We start from the raw sequence: 21194 nt of genomic DNA, 5'->3' as shown, positions 1-21194 counted from the left end.
ATGTATTTAGCTTAACGTATTAATTAAGTTATATTAATAATATTATTTTATTACTGGATTAATATTTATAAGTAACGTATGGCAATAATAATAATATTGCGTACATACAAAATTGGTTTATGATAGATCTAGATAAAAAATCACACAATATACATGTATTATATAAAGTATAACATGAAATATATAATGTTATAATCAATATTTCATCCGTTTTTTTTATATTGCACATTGTAATGATATCTTCACGAATATTGCATTTGATTAATTGAGTTTGCAAGTATGTCATGTATTTATGTAATTTTTGATAATAATATAAAATGTTTTGCCAGCTACTATGCATGTTGAAAGGCTTTATATTGAAGAGGGCAATAAACGATTATTTAACATCAACGACAAATCCGAGATTAAATTCAGAAAGTTTGGCGCGAGGCTCTCGACCCATGAATATTCTATATCGGTCATTACATTACTTTCGCAACGTGTAATTCATTTCGGCGCGGTTTCGAATAATTTCACGACGTTTTGCATTAATAAAATGGTCACCGGGTTCTCGTCGATTTATGGTTCATTTCTGTAGAGTGCTCCGACGGAGCGTCCGACATGGTTGATTCCCTCCTGCTTCTTTTTTTCCTTTTCATTGGAAATAAAATATGCCAAATATACTTTCATAGTGTAAACGAACGTCTAATCGATATGCATTCAGTGAAAATTTTGCATTTCCTCGTGCGAGCACTTCTAGTTTTTCATTCGTCGGTATTTGTTGCGCACGAACGCGACGAACTAGTCGCAACTATAAGCACATAATTGTATTTACTTAATGAAATTCTGCCGCGTAACTGTAAGCTTGTTTATTAACAATGTTTAACAAGATAGCCCGGCGGTCACTTGATGTAATACTTTAACCAACAACCGGAAAATCCTAAGATAATGACTCGGTGTCTGTTATAATACGTGGCAGTACCGCGTAAAAGTTATTGTCCTCATCATGAAAATTGTAAAACGGATATTCTCGAAGATGAAATTTTTTACTGTAATTCGACTACAGCAGATATTATTTATATTTCTAATATTATATATAATATGTTATATATAATATGTTACATTTGCATGTATCCTGCTTTTGTTGTATTCACTCGATATTAATTTCACGATATACATTATAATATATTCGGCCTAAATTAGATTGCTGGTATGCATCTGATTCGATAATATGCCACGTGCTCAGTTTAGTACTGTAATTATTTTAACCGGAAATTTATCCCGAAGATAATTAAATTATTATAGCAACGTTTGCTGTGGGCTTTAAAAACGTATGAGAATAGTTAATAATGTCTACATAGTTAATATTACGTACATATTATTCGCGGAATGTTGAATATTTATTATGCGAGTAAACTGAAGAAAATTTACAGTACTTTACCAGCCTTGTGCAATAAATTAAAATATGTTTAGAAAATATACATTATATTTTATCGACAACAATTCGAATCAAGTTAATGCTTAATTAGTTCATAATTTACTTTAATGTAATCGATAATCAATTAAAATGTTAATTTGATAATTATTCTTGTAATTTATTTAATACTACTAATCGTACTAATTATCGTACACTGTACAAGTAATAATTTCAGGCAATTGTGATTTATTAAGTTATTATGAAAGAGATGATCTTGCTAGATTTGAAAAAATACAATAAAAAGGAAAAATACGGTTGAAGTGAAATGAACATAATAGAACAGAAACAAATAACAAAACATTGCAAATAAATCTAACACAATGCATTTGTATTCTATTATATTTATTTACAATAATATTATATTTGTTGTTTACTTCTATTATTTATTTATTTCACTTCAATTGTTTTTTTTTTCAATTAAAATATATTATTTAGGCAAGAAATATATTCTCGATTTTATTATCCAGCTGTTTAAATTAATTTACGAAACAATGCTTTTATGTGAAGTATTTTAAGTTTGATAGCTAAACTAATTACATTATGTATATTGTATAAAAATTCAAGCAATTATGATTTAAGTATCAAATATAATTAATAAACTAAATATTAAATCGATTGATATAAATCAATATAATCAAATATGCCTATTCGAGCCAACACAGCATGACAATGTGAAGATTGGTTTATTTAAATTAACAATTATAATCGCAGATGTTTCGATTCTTGTCAATTGCTCCACGTAAATTGTTAACAAAATTCAATCATCTAGGAATACTAATGTAATAGTGATGTCATCAATATCATTTTCTGATATTCATTGAAGTTATTAAGTTATTCATGCGTCGGATATCAAGTCTTATCTGAGATGACTGAATTTTGTTAACAATTTGGAGCATTGAAAAAAATCCGAAACAAGATCGAAACGTTTACGATTATAATTATGTTAATTTAAATAAATCAATCTTCACACTGTCATCCTGTGTTGGCTCGAATACTCTAAGTTTTCTTAAACTTCTCTATTTTTCTCAAAGGAATAAAGAACAGAGTAAAATTATTCTCCACTTATCGTTAGAACAATAATAAAATACCGTTGCTTTTCGACACAGACAAATACAGTTCGTTAGCGTTTGTTCTCAAGAGCAAGTAACAGTTATACATTCCAGCCCATTCTATCGTTAGAACTAGCATTTTAGCTCCGCTTTATAGAACATGAAATTTTCATGCCGCGATGCTGATTAATCGTCTTCGTCATTTTATTTTACTCTGCATTTTTGTGCGTCGCTTTGAAGAATCGACAGTGTCGTCGATGACGTTTTCGAACGACTCGCTAGTAAGATCTGGGAGAAACGTCGGAACTAAGTATCTGATATTTCCTCAAGGCAGCAACGTTCAAGTAAGATAACTTTTATTCTACACAATGACAGATGTATTTCAATAAAGAAACACTCAGCTCTCTCGTGGAAATGGCGATTATTATCCTTTTCGTGTCAAGTTTCCATTTGCAATGTATAAACTTTGAAAATGTAGAGGAGTGTAAACGCACCTGTTACACTCGTTTTTGAGATCGGGGATCCATTACTAAAATGAAATTATAATCTTCGTGCTCTCTCGTGTTTTTTGTGCGAACGCACCAGACAAAGTCGATATAAGCTTATGGAAGTTTTGCTTGCGCGAAGTTGTATATTATAGCGCTACATAAACTCTCGATACAGTTTAGCTTAGGAAGTTTCATATGCTAAATGAAACGGAACTCCCTTTATGCGTAATGTTTGAAAAGACTCTAATAAGCAAAGCAACATGGAGTAATAACAAACTTTGTAAAAGGAAGGAATATTGATCCGTATGTAATTAGAATATAATTAGTTTTAAATTAATATGTAAAGTATATGTTGCCGCCGATTAAAACACGCGCACTTTGAATTGCAAATATTAAAATAATTTGTAATATGAGTGAGGACAAATAATTAATATACTTTACAAAAGTAATTAATCAATAATTAATAATCGAGAGAGAGAGAGAGAGAGAGAGAGAGAGAGAGAGAGAGAAGAGAGTTAAAATCAAATATTACTTATTATTTGCGATTTAAGGAAATTTAATTTAGCATTATTCTACTTGTCCACTATTATTACGCAGCTCGTCTTCTGTCTAACCATAAGCACGTATTCAAAGCCCCAAGGAATGTTTACCATGGGTACTACCGCCGGGCTTGCGTGGGAACTACCCTACAGAAATACTATGCTGTACGGGAAGCCAGCTGAGGTTTATCATCGTCGGAGCAGAAGAGAGCTGTATCATAAAGTGGAGCTAATGCTAAGAACGTGAGTAAGAAAGGCGGATAAAGACAAGGAAGCCAGAGAGAAGGGCCGTGTTTCCTCTTCTCATTTCATATAAATTACTGACAACTGCGCGATCTGTATACCAAAAAAATTTTGTAAATTATTTTAATAATATGGAAATGATGTAGAAACTTATCTTCGGACACAACGAAGAAAAATATGAATTTTTATTGGTAACGATTATGACATACTTCGTCATTTCGTAGGAAAATTGAATATTTCATCATTTTATTTCTCTGAGTCTATTTCATTCTCTTCTACCGATCAGATTTATCCTCTTTCTCAAGTGGAAAGTCCTGATGGAAAAATGGTAATTCTATCGAATGCGAACGAAGGGTGAGACTTATCGTGAGATTTTTGTTTCAACGACTTGTCGGGCAAGTTCGCTGTTTCTCGGTTCACGAAGAAAAATAGACGCGAACCATTATTGGAAAGCTGCCTTCTCATCTGCGTCGCGGAAAACGCTTCTGTTTCCCAAAGCGAAACGTTTCTCATTTAGAGAAACGGATTCGATTCGGAGAAAAAATAATAACGTGTCGGAAATTTAAAATGGGTAGTCACCCGATAACTATCAACGTAATCGTTTCTTTGCGCGAATTTAAAAATGAACCCTCGTAAAGCTCCGCGTGCGTGACTGTAATAAATGTTACACTTGAATAACTCAAATGATTTCGATGAGACACGTGGGACGAATGTATTTCACGGTCGATGAAGCGACAGGGAAACGCTCTTAAATGGTGGTTCGAGCGACGAGCGGATTAAGCGGTGTGCTTTCATCGCTCGAGGCCGGAAAATGGTCCCGAAGAAACGACGATGATTCAGGTATAACCGACGACGCATAATACCATAAAACCACGCTTGCTCGGTTACCCTAGTATTTCCAGAGTTTCACCGGACATTGTTCAAGTGCTTACGGGCACATTAAGCGTGCAGATTAAGAGACTTCTCGCAATGATCGCAACGTTTCGTGCTGTTTCGAGCACGGCTATTCTATGTGATGGAAATGAGACTGAAAACGGTCGGGAATCACGCAATGAACGATCAACAAGGGAATTCCTTTACTCTTTTAATGCAGAATTACTCTCGATATGTAAAAAAAATTAATTGAGTCGTTCTTGTATAACGATGAGACGAAATTACAATCGTGAATGAATCGATTAATCATTGAAACGAAAAAGAACAATCGTCGATATATACTTTTGTTGAACGCTTAATAGAAATAATTTGTTCCTTTCCGGAAACCCTCGGGAATTGTTAGGAGCGATTACATTATATCGCGATTGAACTGACTGATAATTCCATTTAAATTGATAACATGTGTTTTGATGTAATTTCCGACTTAATCAGATTTTCGACATTACAAGCGTTTTACTGCGCTTCGCCGCGTATCAAATTCAATTGTTATGGTAACCGTGACTAATACTACATGATATATGTAAACATTGAAATTCGTCCGAAATCAGCCGAAACGTTCTTGATCTAAATCATTCTAACAATTCGAGAGGAGAAATAAGGGAAAATTGCTTTTCCGCCTCGCTGACTCAATCAATAAGCCTTGCGTTAAAAATACAATATATAAAAATTGATTCATATTCACAATTATCATATTCGATTTTTCTCATATTTGATTATGATTGGTCAATTTCTTACGGCTTAAGGTTTACTATTCTTAGACTGGTATTCAAATCCCGAAACGCAATAGATAGTAAGCTTTAAGTCTCAAGAAAATAAAATCGAATTGAACGTGAAAAGGATGATCGACTATAATTAATTTCTTAAAGCATGATGGCTTGCTATCCTATTGTGTTTCGGAAATCGTTCTTATTTCAAGACTGTCTTACGTAGTGTCTTAAAACGCTAATGCGACTGTGATTGATTTATGACATCTTAAGACTGTACTTAAGATGGTATTAAGTATAAGAATCAACTATGAATACTGGCCGTAGACACTACGTTAGAAATTCTTAAGTAAAATATATTAGCAACCGCTATACAACACAGAACTTGCAGAAACATAATATTTGCAACGTTTGCAATGTTACTACAATATTGCTGGAGCGTTACAATGTTGCTGCAATATTATTGGAATGATCTGTGCTATATGGATGTTTACACGTTTGCTTTATCCGCTTAGCCCGTCATTCAGGATGTTTAAGATATAATGAGATTTATGAGATAGATACGTAAAATAGAATAAGATTAGATAAAATGAACCGCTTCCGAAAGATATCTATTTCATTCTATCTTAAGCGTTGGCCTACCATATTCCAGGGCATTTCAGTGTCTAATCTCTTACTTGAGGTTCTCTAATGATCTTTATCTCGCAGCGCCATCAAACGTTGATATTTCAATGGGAAGATATGAATCATGGTTGTTTGATGCTCAATTACATCTAAGAAAAATATACAGGATTATTCGGAGAATGACATATACGTGCCATTACGACGCTTTATTTCGCGTCACGCTGGATAGTCAAACTTATCGTTGGAATCGCGTGGTTCTATATATGCCCGAGACATCTTCGTCGAGTAATCCTCGGAATTAAAGGGGACCATTATTCATTTTGATTACGTGGGATTGTCGTTTCATCCGTCATCCAGTCGAAGCGAAGATCAGCCCTAACAAAACATGTGCAAATATAAAAGTTGCAAGAAGAGTCTTCTCTCTCTTTCTTTTTATTTTCACCGTCAATCCATTCATCTTTCTGTCAGAACTCTATCAAAATCATCGAATATAACAAATTCTAAATCTGACGTCAATATATCGTCACATTTCATCAATATTTATTTATTGTTATGATCCAGCCAATCAAAACTCACAACGAAATCCAGTTTGATGAACTTCGACAATTCAGATATTAAGGATCTATCTAGAGAATTTGTTACGTCAAATTTGGGACATAAAACAGCACCCCTAGTTCGTCGATCACGTACGTGACGATGAAATTCTCTTCTCGACATAAATCAAACCGTTTTGCTTAACTGGACCGAGGACCATCGGATAGACACGTATCCTACGTTCACCACAGTGGCAACCCTCAATTGAGATATATTTTCCCGCCAACTGCAGACGCGCGTTATACACACCAGTAAAGTTTCAGTTAAGAGTCGAATTGTGGGGGTAATCCGGGGATGACAGAAGCGGCGGTTACTCTAATTTAAATTGCACAGAGCTGTAGCGTAATTGCCGGTATTTGCTCATACTGTGGGAGAGGGTATACGGACCGAAGAGGACTACGATGCTCGGTTGTTTAGCAGATGTGCGGCGAGGAGCGAGGAGAAACTCATTGTAAACCACCCCCGGGTTCACAGTGCCGCTCGATTTCGTGGTTGGTAATATCAACACGCGGTCCCCTCCCTTTTAACCTCCGGTATTATCGCGGACTTAATGAATGAACCGCTGGCTCTTGGTGAGCTCGACAACGATAACGAGGATGATAATGATAAACGATCTTTGTTCCTGCTCCGAATCTTTGTCATCCCATCATATTTAACCTTCTATCCTTCGTGAAGCCAGGGGAAGGACGGCAAGGCCTGCGTTCTCAAAGCAATCTGCAAGACTGCCGGGCGTAGGCGCGAAGACGTCGGGAAGGGAAGCTTTCTAGAGGAAACTCTACACGCTATATTCACGTAAGTCGTGAATTAAATTAACTCTCTAATAATAAGGTTTTTTAAAGGATATATGTGATAAAGTGAGGTCGAGTCTAACATAATGCTCTGTTTTGCTCATTTTTCATCTAATAAAAAATGAAAAAATAATAATATGAATATAATGTATTATATAATAAGAATAAATAATACTTCTTCCTCTATTTATTTGTAGATGAAAAAATATACCTAAATGAAGAAGGTCAAATTCGATCAAAGCGAATATTAATGCCCTAATAATATTTTTTAATAAATCTTACAACTTCCTACAAAAAATTTAATAAAAGTTTAACTTTTACTGACTTTAAATAATTGTGATAAAACAAAAAATGCTCTAACTGACAAAACTGTAGAATCACATTCGACTCCAATCTTAAAAGGTTAAATTAGTTTTTGATGTCATATCTTCTTTATAGATTTTTCATTTTACTGTATCATTAAGACTGATTGAAAAAGACGTATACTAGCTATTAAATAAAATAACAAATTAATGATTGCAGTCTGCCTGGAGGATGGTACGACATCGATCCGATGACCGAGTACGAGCGAGCGTATCACTTAGGCGAGAATTGCGACGAGATGCACGCCAAGTGTCCAAGTGTCTTTTGAATTACTGCAATCAAGCGTGATCGTCTTACGCGGGCATGAAACGAGCAGTCACGAAGAACTCTCTTTACTTTTTCCAGCCCTTCAAATTACTGGAGCGCCTGAATTGCACACTCACAACGGGCTAAGATTTATACAAGCAAATTACAATAAATATTAAAGTGCTGTTTTATTTTAAGCAGCATAAAAAGATTTGCAAAAATAATTAAAATTATAGTGAGCTACTGCTGAAACAATTTCTTGCAATTCCAATTTATTCAAATATAAAAATGTATGAATAGAATTTTTTTATTAATAGAATTTTTTATTAATAGAATTTTTTTATAACATAATTATGAATGAAAAATGTAAAAAAGCCCATCAGAGCCTACATCAGTACGGATGCACAGAAAATTCTTTATTTTCGTGTAATGTGAATGTAACAAAATGAATAAAATATACGTTTCGATCCTTCAATTCGGGTCCTTATCAATAAAAAATATAATTCGAAATTATATAAATAACGCAAATTCTAAGTTGATGATTCCCGACAATTTAGTTCGTTCTTCTTTATCCAAATTAGCTATGTAATGAATAACTCAATGATTATCAAAACTATTAACTTACGTATACAAAAAATAATATAAAAACTTACATAAAATAAAACCGAAGTCATATATTGCGTTACTAAATAGAATTACATCATTCCCCAGATTGTCAGATTTGCTGTGTAGTCATTCAAAAGAAACATGAAAAATTAGAGAATTATTAAAATCATTTGTCTGAATTTTAATTATATCAACAAAGAATTAGTCATCAACATGATTTTGAAAATGCATCAAGATATTAGACGAGGAAAAGGAAATACTTAATAAAAGACTGATTTCGGATCCATATAAAGCAACAGAAACAGAATCTGAATTTACATATTCTTTAAACTTTAAAATGATACGTATTCTTTAGACTTACATTGTTTACGGAATTGTAACGTTGATTTTTACTCTCTTTTATTCTTATTTTTATTTTTATTTCAATAACTACATGACTTTATTATTTTGACTCTCATTATATTTGTGATTGTTGACACTACAAAACCTTTACGTCGAATCGCGAGAAAACGCTTGTATGTAAATTGATATAATTAAAATTCAGACAAATGATTTTAATAATTCTCTAATTTTTCGTTTTCATGTTTCTTTTGAATGACTACATAGCAAATCTGACAATCTGATGAGCGATGTGATTCTACTTAGTAACGTATATGATTTCAGTTTTATTTTATGTAAGTTTTTATATTATTTTTGTATAAGTTAATATTTTTGATAATCATTGAGTTATTCATTACATAGTTAATTTGGCATTTGGATAAAGAAGAACGAATTAAATTGTCGGGAATCATCAATTTGGAATTTATATTATTTATGTAATTTTGATTTATATTGATAAGGACCTGAATTGAAGGTCGAAACGTATATTTTATTCGTTTTGTTACATTCACACGAAAACAAAGAATTTTCTGTGTATCTGAACAGCTGACGTAGGCTCTGATAGGCTTTTTTACATTTTTTACTGATGAATTCTTTTGAGCCTCATTTTATATATTTGTTCATAATTATGAAATTAATTTTAGTTTTATTTAATTATATCAAAAATTATCAATAAATATATATCGAAAAATGATATGGCAAAAAATAAATTTAATGCATAAAGCAATAATTTAAATTTGTATAAATAATGATTTGTTATTTCAAAAGGCATTTTAAAAACATCCGTCATAAATTTCATTTGTCAGGAATTAATCTATTTATATTTTGCATTAATCTATTGGGCCTGTCTGTCTCTTTCTGCACAGTTTGCAAAGTCACAAGCCGTGACTTCTTAGAATTGAAGCGTTCTGAGTAGCTGTCGCGCGGTCTTTTTAGTTAAGTAGAAAGGAGGCAAAATATCGCGGTGTAAAAGCAAATAATATAGTAACCGTAGCTATGTAATAAGATCGACAACTATGTCGACAACAATGACGTCACAATTCAAATTATGTAGTCGATGTCATTCTTGGAATTTCTTTGTGACTATCAAATTGCTCGAATTACAACAGAACTTTCGATGCAAAAAAAAAAGAAAGAAAAAGAGAGAGACAAAGAAAGGAGAGAGAGAGAGAGAGAGAGAGAGAGAGAGAGAGAGAGAGAGCTCTTCAAAATACAAATTACTATATACTTTACAAATTCACTTGTTAACAACATATAACAATATTTGTGAACAATATTGTTGACCGGAAAACAAATATTTTTAAATAATAGCAGTGTAATTGCAACATTATTTTTCCCGGAAGATTATTAATTTTTGCAAATACAATACATAAGGAAATATTAATCCTCAATTAATTTGAAATAGATATTTACTCCATAATTTTATAACGAATTATTTGATGCTAAAATTATTTTCTCAAAGCCATTACCTTTAAAACAATGAATGTTAATTACAAATACCTTATATAACTTAGGAAAAGCTATTAACAACGTACGTGAAGTTTCGGATAGATTTCACTGCAGTGATACAACGCGATGTCAGTGCCAACATTCCGAACTGGGAGACTTCAACTTCGGGGGATTATGATTTCGCGAATTGACGACAACTCGCACTAATGACACGATGTAAATTCCGCAGCTGACGTTCTCAGGGGGAGAATTGCATTACAGCTTACCACCGTACGTGCAAACACATGTAATGCAATTGTCGTAACGTCGCATATGGCGACACTCGGCGGCATCACGGATGTCTCGGTGCTGCGGAAGTGCACCGCGTGGCTGTGAGAGAAGCAACTGTGTGTATATTATTCCGCGAGTATGCGATCTATTATTGTAAGCTGAACAGACAAGGCCGCGTCTACTGGTTTCCTTAATGATGCATCAGACTGTTTACCCGAAATGGACTTCGGAACAGCGTTAGAAGTTGCGGACTCGAAGAAATAGACCATAAGCAGGATAAATGCGTCGCGCAATGCGAATCCAAGAGATGTTCCAGCGTTTAGAGCACCGGGGACCACGAAAGTCTGACACGAGAGTCATAAATCTATTACTTCCCTTATTACGATAGCGATTCTCTCCGCGTTACGTAGCAGTGGCGATTAAACAGAAATCCTGAGAAAGATCGCTCGATTTTAAGTGCCGAATAAATCACGCGGTTTCCCGTAAGGCCGCGCAGAGCGCCGGATGGAACCGGCAGTGCGTCGTTGGACGAGAAAAAAAAAGAAAAAAAAAACGAATTGAAGCAGAGAAGATCGAGGAGATCCGAAAGCCCAAAATAAAATTACCTTGCAGATGGAAGCTGCGAAGATGGTCAGAGCGCACTCGGATCCTTGGGATTGGATAAAACAGACAGTCCGTTCCTGAATATATTTCGCCAGATTTACGAAATTTAAAGGCTCTCTCGCTAGTGAACTGCGGTAAGGACGATAGGAGGGAAGGAGAGAGAAAAAACGGAGAGCCGATGAACCTCTCATAAAGAATACCCGAGCTTTCCGTGAGATTTTTCAAGATTAGCATAGAAAAGTCGAGGGACTTCGCAACGAGGACAGCTTGTCAGATTTTAATGGCCTACGATGATGGTCTCTCTCTCTCTCTCTCTCTCTCTCTCTCTCTCTCTCTCTCTCTCTCTCTCTCTCTCTCTCTTCGATCTTGATTAATGCAAAAACGATTCGGTCATTAAATAATTTTATTTGCGAAGAAACTTGTGCAATTATAACGAGACACGGTCGCAAATTACGCCGTCTTGGGGTTTATTGAAATACTTTGAGTGCTTTCCATTTGATACAAATCGGTACAAGTCGATACAATCGTCGTTCTATTCTTCTTGACATTCAGAGAGTAACAAAAAAAGAACGACACTTGTGCCGACTTGTGTCATCAAATGGAAAGTTACCTGTTTTTATATTTTTTGATTATTTTTTGTATTAATTATTTAAGGGGAGGTTAAAATATTCTCTTTTACACTGAAATATATTTTAGAAATACTTTGTATATTCACACAACGGGATATTAAAACTTGACGAGGAGTGAAATTTATTCTGCACATTGCAACCGGAAAGATTTCTTACTGCGACATAAACTATGTCAGAGCAAAACGTATATATGTAGTACATGTATGAGAGGGACACGCATACCTTATCATAAGTAGTATAAGCAGTTCTGCACGCCAGCTTGCGTATACGGATGAAAAATTACGAAAAATTTAACTCTCGTTTATAACGTATACGTGACTTATGTATTAGGTTATAATTTTCCGTCCGTGGAATAGATAACGCGCTCCATTTGCGGTCGATTTTCGCATGCATGTAGAGTATACGTAAAAGTTATAGCTGTAACAAAGAGATGATTACAGAATCGATTACAGAACTGTAATTAATGGCGTTTAATATGTCTACTTTGTGAATCTCATATCTCATTATCATGTACGATATAATTTTTATATAATGATAAAATATTGTGTAATACGATTAAATAAAACTACATATCTTCATGAGTAATATAATTAAAACACATTTTTTTTACTTTTTTTACATTGTTATGTATATCCTATAAAATTTATATTCCATAAGATTTGTATGTTTTACATAGCAATTTTGAAACATTTGATACCAACTAAAGATAACATCTATGTTATAATTTTGTATTCAATAATATAATTGTTATGTAACACCATACACTGTTAACTATTAAAAGAACAATGGTAAATCAATCTTCTGAATTAAATAACATTTTTTGTTAAATTTATCAAAATGTAGATTGATCCATTTCTGTGATTAATTTTAAAATAAAAAACATCCATACTACACATTTAACGTACACATTTAATAAAGAATAAATTAAATTTGAAACAAATTTTTAATACATTTTTTCAAATTAAATTGTTTAACATTTTAATTAAATTCATATGCATTTGAAGCAATGGCGACCTAAGAATTAAAAATAACTCAAATGAATATAATTTGAATGTGAATTTAATAGCATGTATTATATCACATTTGTATCTACATTTGTTGAAATTGTAACATAAATGTAATGTTACTTTTAATTGATGTTGAACTGTAACAACATCGATCTCTAATTTCCCAGATTGCTCTTGAAAAATTGAGATAACTACCATCACAATCATGAATGATCATCATGTTATCAACGTGTTAAATTTTGACTCAAATTTTCGTCCGGCGACGAAAATCATCTCTTGTCAAAGCCAATGTGACAATTCACAGCGCAAACACACAGGATCGGCGACTGAACGAACGCTGTCACGCCGTGGCGAGTCGCTTCTCGTGTGTGCACAAGTGCAATATTTCGATGTAACCGCGAAGGATGTTCCCAGGTTTTCTGAAAATGGTCTTCGTCCCGTGACCTCCCGAGAGGGCTGGCCCGAAGCGCAAAGCGAAAGGAGAAAGGGCGATTTTGCCCAGATAATTCCGAGAAATGAGAGCCCCGTGGCTCGTCCTGATTCTCATTGTGATCCTGGACCCGTTGTTGCTCCTGTGGGAGGCGGTATGTCACCGTAATGACACCAACTTAAGTGCCGCTGGCCAAAGGTTAGGAGAGACTCTGTCCAGGCGGAGACGGGAGCTCACTTTTCCAAAGGGAAGCGCTTTCGTGGTGAGTTAGATGGCTGGATGTTCACAACGGGCGGTAAGGGGTCATCTTTTGTTACGCTAGACTTTTATAAGGGTGTCATCGCTTGCCCTGCGGAGGTCGAAATCGGTTAAATCAGTTAGACGGATGAGGCTCCTCATTTTACCGCGATAACTGTGCTTTTATGAGAAGTTATCCCGAAGGCGGACACGTTCTATTAAAATCGCATTTATTCATATAAAAAGTGAAATACGCATTTCTTTTGTTCATTGGTGATTATGTTTTATTCATTAAAATTATTAGAGAATATAAAGAAGTATACATATATCTCCTATTATAATTGCCCAACAATAAATGAAACTACAATTACTAAAATATTTAAGAAAAAGAAAATTTTTGTCTCTTCAGAAATATTTTCTAATATAATTCTATTGCATTTAAATTCGATTAAAGATGTATTAGTAGAGAGACGTACAGTCCCGGCAAAGAAAATTAAATTTAAGTATGTTTAATATTTACACGTTAAATAAATGATATATGAAAGTTACGTAAATGAGAATATATTTTTGTTCAATAACATATTTTTGTAATTTATTTATTTTATTTGTTATTAATTATTTGTTTTATTGTTATAAATTAAAATTTTTTAAATGATAAAGAACTTACATTTTTTTTTGTAAGTACTTTAAATATTCAAAAAATAATTTATGCAAAGTTTTATTATGATTCACTGACTAATTACAAAGATATGACTAATCACAATAAATATTTTATTTATTTATTGGATAACTAGTTGCATCGCAAGATAACTCTATGTAAATAATCTAGGATAATATACTTATATTAAAAAATTGAGATTTTTATTATTTATTTTATAATACATTTTTCAATTAATGTAATAATTAAGAGGCTCATCTAAATAACAATTCCAAAAATTATGTAATGAGAGGGGCTATCTGAACCTAGCAAATTTACATGTGCTAATATTATATTATTATATGATAAATTATTATATGATAAATAAACTAAAACAATATACAATCATTTCAATCTTTAATACAGTCCTCCTCAGTGAATTATAAAATTTACATGTGTTTTTCGCAAATCGATGCATTATAAAAAATTCTTTAAACTATTCTCTATCGCAATTGTTGCTAATTATAATAATTTTTAGATGGGTTTTCTTGCCTTATACGGCAAAATCGTCTTCAGGAGAATCATAGTTTATTGACCATATATATAATGGATTCTATTTAGATAATATCATTTGTACTGTAAATTTTTTATTATTCATATTGTGGATTAATATATTATATTATGTTATTACCTCTCTTTGATTCCTTAGATAATCGATTCTCCGATAACAATGATGTAATTGTTAACTAAAATTCGACTGATATTTTTATGATCTTTTGTTTATTAACTAATGTTTTGTGATGTCATTAGGTGAGGAACAATAGATCTAAGATGGGGAGATAATTATATTCAATAATTGTTCTATATCGCTTCGTCTGTTTAAACCTGATGCTTACTTTTTTATGTATATCATTTCTGATACAGTTCTTTTTAAATATGAAGGCTCACTATTCACAATATATACATTTTCCCAATTAAATTCGTGTTTTTCATATAATTTATACTCTAATACCACTGAGGGAGAGATACTTTTTTTATTTATGTCTTTTATGTATTCATTTAATCTTGTTTCTAATTTCCTTTTTTGCTAGGCTCGAATAACTTCTCTCAATACATAATTTTTTTAATACGTTTTCATATATTTTTATTAGAGCAGATTTAAAAAAATATTACTATTTATTAAAATAACTTGATTCAGATAAACCATTATCAAATTTGTCATATTATTTTTATGTAATTTAGAATAATCTGTAATTTTTTCATAATTTTATTATCATTTTGAAAATATGTATAAAACATCCTTAGGAAAAAAAAATCTTAATTTTATTCATATTAAATTGTAAATATTAATACATATGGAATTGTCTGTTTAGATGACTCTTATTTTGCTAAAGGCTATTCAACTTAATGAGCCTAAAAACTGGAATTTAGACCTAGAATTCGATACAACATGGCCTATACCTAGCCAGGAAGATTTAAAGAAGGTTACTTCTATCAAAAGACCGTCTAAACTAAAACGACGACATAGGCGCGAACTTTATGCTAATTTGGAATTAGCATTGGACAGGTAAAGAGAAAATTATTTTTGTTTTATTTAAATCATGTTTCACGATCAAACTGAGATTTTTTAAAATTTTGTGAAGACGGTCAAACATAAAATTGAAATATAATTTTAAATATTTAATGAACTATAAGAATAATATTTTTTTGTTAAATTACTTTGTAAGCATAAAATTAAAACAGATATCACGTATGTACACATATTTAAGATAAAGAAAAGAAGAAAGAAATGTACTGCAAGCTTTTGATAAATATATAATATTGATTTTATAATGAAATTTTATTGGACATACATTAAATATTACATGTTTTTATGTTATAAATGTATAATACTCCAAGCATCCTAGAAATTTTATGTTAACTTTTGTATGAAGATTAAATCAATTAACATTGACTGTTATCCATTTTAGTCGAAACTTACCAGGACGATTATGTATTCTGCGCACAATTTGCGAAGCGGAAACAATACTAAGTCCCCCAGGATTTTCAATTATCGAAGATGCTATACGAATTATTTTAAGGTAAGTTATTATCTCAGCATATCTTAAAGTAAATCGATATTTACGAATTTGAGATTAGTACTTTACAAAGTCTATCACAAATGATCTTTAAATTTTTAAATCTTTAAATTTTAAAATAAATTACAATGCATTGTAACAAAAAAAATTTATTATAATGTCATATTGTTAAAATGATAATTTTTAAAATTAGAAATGTTGTTTGTTTTAGAAATTTCGAAGATGCTGATAATTACGATTGCTACGATGTTGCATATCGAATGAAAAGTGACTGTGAGGTTGTTTATCCTTGTCCATTTTCACTCTTGAAATTATTGTTATATAATTTATATACAGGGGAAATGTGAGAGATAGCCAATTAAAAAATTATCAAATTGATAATAAAACTGTGTATAAACGTAATCCATTAAATTTCATATTTAATTAGCGTAGTTTTTGTTGTAAGCGAAAAATCTGTGATATTCCCGATATTACTGCGCGAATAAATATCTAAAAATGTATGCGTCAAAAGTCATCGATAAAACACAATGAAATAAAATAAATCTAAAAAAAAAACGAGTAATTCAATCCATGTATATTCCCATGTCATTTTTATTTAATATTTCTCAAAGTTATTATTGGTAAAAATAATTATCGAATTAAATAGTTGTCGCTAGAAACTAATTCCTAAAATGCGTAAATTCCTAGATAATTTTTGTGGCGTCATAAGCAATTCTGATCAAACGAACATTTCAATTGAAAATTTCAAATTATACATAAAGTACATTTATCATTAAACTAGTATAATTAAGCGAACAACGCTTATTATTAGTTCATTAATACAAGTAAAATAATGGAATTGATTTCATATTTGAAATTATTTTCCCGATATGCTTTTATTAATGGTCTTATTATTTCGAATGCATATCGCTACTGGCAGTCGAGTTTATAACTTTCCTCCCTTCATAGATAAATAAGTTTCTATTTCGGTACTCGTAATTAATTAATCTAAGTTCCATGTATTTCTGTGACAAAATTAACGAATCTAAATTGCATCTAAAACAAATCTAAGAGCGTGAATTTGTGAAACATAAATGATGAAAATAAACTCTATCCAAGTTTTTACATTTTTTAAACAATGTAATGTTTTATTAAAAACATGTATATATAATATGTTCATATATAATCCTTTTTAAATTAGTAACTTAAAATGATTTTTTAGAGACAAATTTTTTATTCTATTGAAAATTAAATTCTTTTTTTATAATTTAAAAGAATTTACGACGATACAATCAGAAAAACGTTAATCACACTAATAGTAGTGGCAATATTTTACGTTCACACCCAGCTATGTGTTTCGGCTCTTGAGCCGTTAATCGTTTGCTAAATAAAGCCAGAGGAACGTGAAGCCCATACGCAGCTGGACGTTAATGAATTCGACAATGCTCCATGCTCACCTAACTGCAATAATAACGGTCGTTTCAGGCCGGACTGGACTGAACCGGGAGATCATTCACCGGGTAACTCTCGTGGACGAGCACTGCAGAAGATCAAAATAAGCAGGTAAGCCCGAGGATATCCGCTTAATTCGACGATCGGTCGATATGAAATAAAACAGCTCGTTTTCCATTTTCGTTTGTGTCCGCGGACGCGGAGATTCCGGATATTGACCGGAATAATTGCTTGCAAATGTATCTGTCGAATTCGCGTATGATCGAATAGGCAGGAGTCTCGTGAATTTACATACTGATATTTAACATACAAGAGTTATTTTTGTACGCGAATTTTTTCAAATCGTGATCGCTGTTTGCAAAAGGCATCGATTCTCTCGAAAGCGTGAAAGAGAAATACAATGTATTCTGCAAATTATATTGTTATTAATTGTAATCATTAATTGTAATTGATTTAGATTAATTAGAATAATTTAATACTGCTATTAGCATTTAAAATTCCTATTTAATATGTAAAATCTGTCCTTTCATTTATCAAGCTGATAAAAGCGGCTTGATATCATTTTGCTTTAATGAATTTGCAGATGAAGTACGTCAGGCATAACAAAAGAAGTGACATTTCCAATATTCGATGTAGTCGCATGAGGAAACGGAGAAAGAGAGAGTGAATGACGATGAAAAAGAAAGTTTGCCAGACACATCGATAATACGAGGCAGTCCCAAGCCGATTACTCATGCTTTTGTCACGCGGAAAATCAAACGATATTTCTTACTTTTACGTAATTTTGCTAATACATTTCATTAACTTTCTATTGAAGGATTTTTCCAACAAATTCAGTTTTGACTGATTCATAATTTAATTAATTAATTTAATAAATTATTAATTTAATTAATTAATTAATCTATTTACATTGCATTTACATTACATTTACATTGCATTCCGGTGATATTACTGGCAGATTGATGCGTTTATTAAGCACAACACGTTTAACGTCGTCTTTAAAATTTTATGCTGTAATCTCAACAGCGGAAAATAGCGTATGCATTTAAAAGAACATATATGTATAGTCGATCATAAAAAGAATTATGAAGGCATACCTGCGTCCTAAATCGGTGCTAGAAACACACAAGACTGAGCAAAATACATAATCAAAATATTTGAAATACTTTCAATCTTTTGATTTTGAAATACAAAATTCAAAATATTTTCAAAATTCGTATTTTAAATACAAAATACTTTTTTTTTAATAAAACATACAAAATATTTCAAAAATTTTTTTTTAGTACAAAATACTTTTTTAAGTATTTCAAATACGAAATACGTCCAAAATTTGTAAATATAAAATATTTTTTTATGCAAAATACAAAATATTTTTAAATTTTTCATTTAAAATACAAAATACTTTTTAATACAATATACTTCCAAATTTTTTTTGCGTGCACTTTTCCCACTAGTCACGACTGCAATATCAATGTTCTTCTTTGTCTTATGCTGTTCTACAATAGAGTCGCAAGTCGTAAGTCGTAAGAAATTGTCAGTGTAAGAAGAATAATCGATTATGATTAATTAATTTCTTACGGCTTACCGCTTACGATTCTATTGTAGAACAGATCTTAAGGGTCCTCTACATAGAAGTCATAGACGGTGGTAAACTCTTAAGTCGTAGGAAACTGACCAATTCCAATCAAGTATTCTCCTTATATTAATTATGATTGATTGGTTTCCTACGATTTAAGACTTCAAAACCGACTACGATTTTTATGTAGAGGATCTTTTATCTTATGTCACGACTACGACAGTTACACCTCGTTACGTCTCGTTTTTTATCATAACTTTAACGTTTCCAAACGCAGCTAGTAGGTCTATTCGCGTTTCAAGGATTATTGTCAAGGATTTTTTTGGCATTTCAAATACAAAAAACATCAAATCTTCTTAAAATACAAAATACATTTTGTGTTGTATTTGAAATACAATTTGTATTTCAAATATTATACATCAAATATAAGTATTTGAAATATACCCAGGAAATCCCTGGAAAGACACATTGAACGGGACGCAGATAAACAGCATGCTGTGTTCTGTACGGTATATACGTAGCCGTCACCGATCGATCATTCCTCGTTCGTCATTTTTCCACGGTGAGCTAATTTCCTACTTCCTAAAGAGCTTATACCGAAGTGAGTTACGGGATATTTTTACCGCAAAGGATCTGTCTTCCGTCCTACGCAGGAAGTTCTATTTGCCTCGTCGTTACACAAAAATACTCGGTCAACCCTCGGACGCGCCCCCGCGACCACGATCGAATGATTTTCTTGGGCAATTTCCTGCCGTAGGAAAGATTATGTCAACTATATTCGTGCGTGCGCGTGTGTGTGTGTGTGTGTGTGTGTGTGTGTGTGGTGTGTGTGTGTGTGTGTGTGTGTGTGTGTGTGTGTGTGTGTGTGTGTGTGTGTGTGTAGAACTTCGTGAATCTCGCATGTCAGTCTTGATGTTGTCGGCATGTCGACACGGTTAAATTGATAATAATCAATGATATCTGATCGATACATTCAGCGAGTAAAAAGTATTTGTACAGAAAAAATTTTTTTTAAAACTTTATTTTTTAAAAGTAAATATTATTCAGTTTAAAAGTAAATATTATTCAGAGAAATGAATCATCGAATTGATGTCGAATCGATATCGATACGATGATTTCAACACCAATTTGATGTCGATTCGATATTTAATTGACGATATTTAATTGATCATTTCTTGCTGGATAATCAACAATTTACTCATAAAGAATAAAATAGACTGTATGTTTCTTAAAATTATATATATAAAAAAAATGTGTATTAATTATAGAATATACGAGGTCTGATAAAAAAATAAGTAGATTTTTTTTAATTACTCGGCAACGGGATATCCTAACAACGTGCGATTTGCAGCATTACAATTGTTATAATCTTTCAAGTAATTGGATTTTTTAAAATTGTTTACATCTCGTTTAGTTTTATCAGAGTTATTACTATTTGAATGTAACGTGTTTTAATGTTCGTAGCGATTTTTGTTTATACAATCGAGAAATTTAGCTTCTAAAATCAGGAATACATGCGAAGCTCGTTTGTTTTTGTTAGAACAGAATGTATTCATTGTATAAAATTGCTAATTAATGTTTCTTTCCTACAAATAAGACTTTTTATAAAAAATTTCCTAATACGAATATTTTTTGCACTCACTATATAACATACATATACAATGAGTGCAAAAAGCATTCGTACAGAAAAAATATTTTTTAAAAAACTTTATTTTTAAAAAGTAAATATTATCCAGCGAGAAATGAGTCATCGAATTGATGTTGAATCAATATCGATACGATGATTTCAATATCAATTTGACATCAATTCGACGTTTAATTGACGATCATTTCTTG

The 21194-nt window shown here is 32.0% G+C and overlaps 2 protein-coding genes across 2 annotated transcripts; both read left to right on the top strand.

Annotated features, from left to right (window-relative positions):
* The first annotated feature begins 2684 nt into the window (after positions 1–2684).
* Positions 2685–8049, top strand: LOC108689302. Its single transcript, XM_018196026.1, has 4 exons — positions 2685–2849; positions 3591–3775; positions 7306–7422; positions 7941–8049. Exons 1-4 carry the CDS (start codon positions 2685–2687, stop codon positions 8047–8049), a joined length of 576 nt encoding a protein of 191 aa, XP_018051515.1.
* Positions 8050–13484: 5435 nt separating this feature from the next.
* Positions 13485–16698, top strand: LOC108689287. Its single transcript, XM_018196009.1, has 4 exons — positions 13485–13661; positions 15647–15840; positions 16244–16354; positions 16563–16698. Exons 1-4 carry the CDS (start codon positions 13485–13487, stop codon positions 16696–16698), a joined length of 618 nt encoding a protein of 205 aa, XP_018051498.1.
* Positions 16699–21194: the final 4496 nt, after the last annotated feature.

The sequence above is a fragment of the Atta colombica genome, unplaced genomic scaffold, assembly GCF_001594045.1.
Source record: "Atta colombica isolate Treedump-2 unplaced genomic scaffold, Acol1.0 scaffold268, whole genome shotgun sequence".
Classification (NCBI taxonomy): domain Eukaryota; kingdom Metazoa; phylum Arthropoda; class Insecta; order Hymenoptera; family Formicidae; genus Atta; species Atta colombica.
The sequence above is the reverse complement of the archived record's forward strand: the minus strand, read 5'-3'. Positions and strand labels throughout refer to the sequence as shown.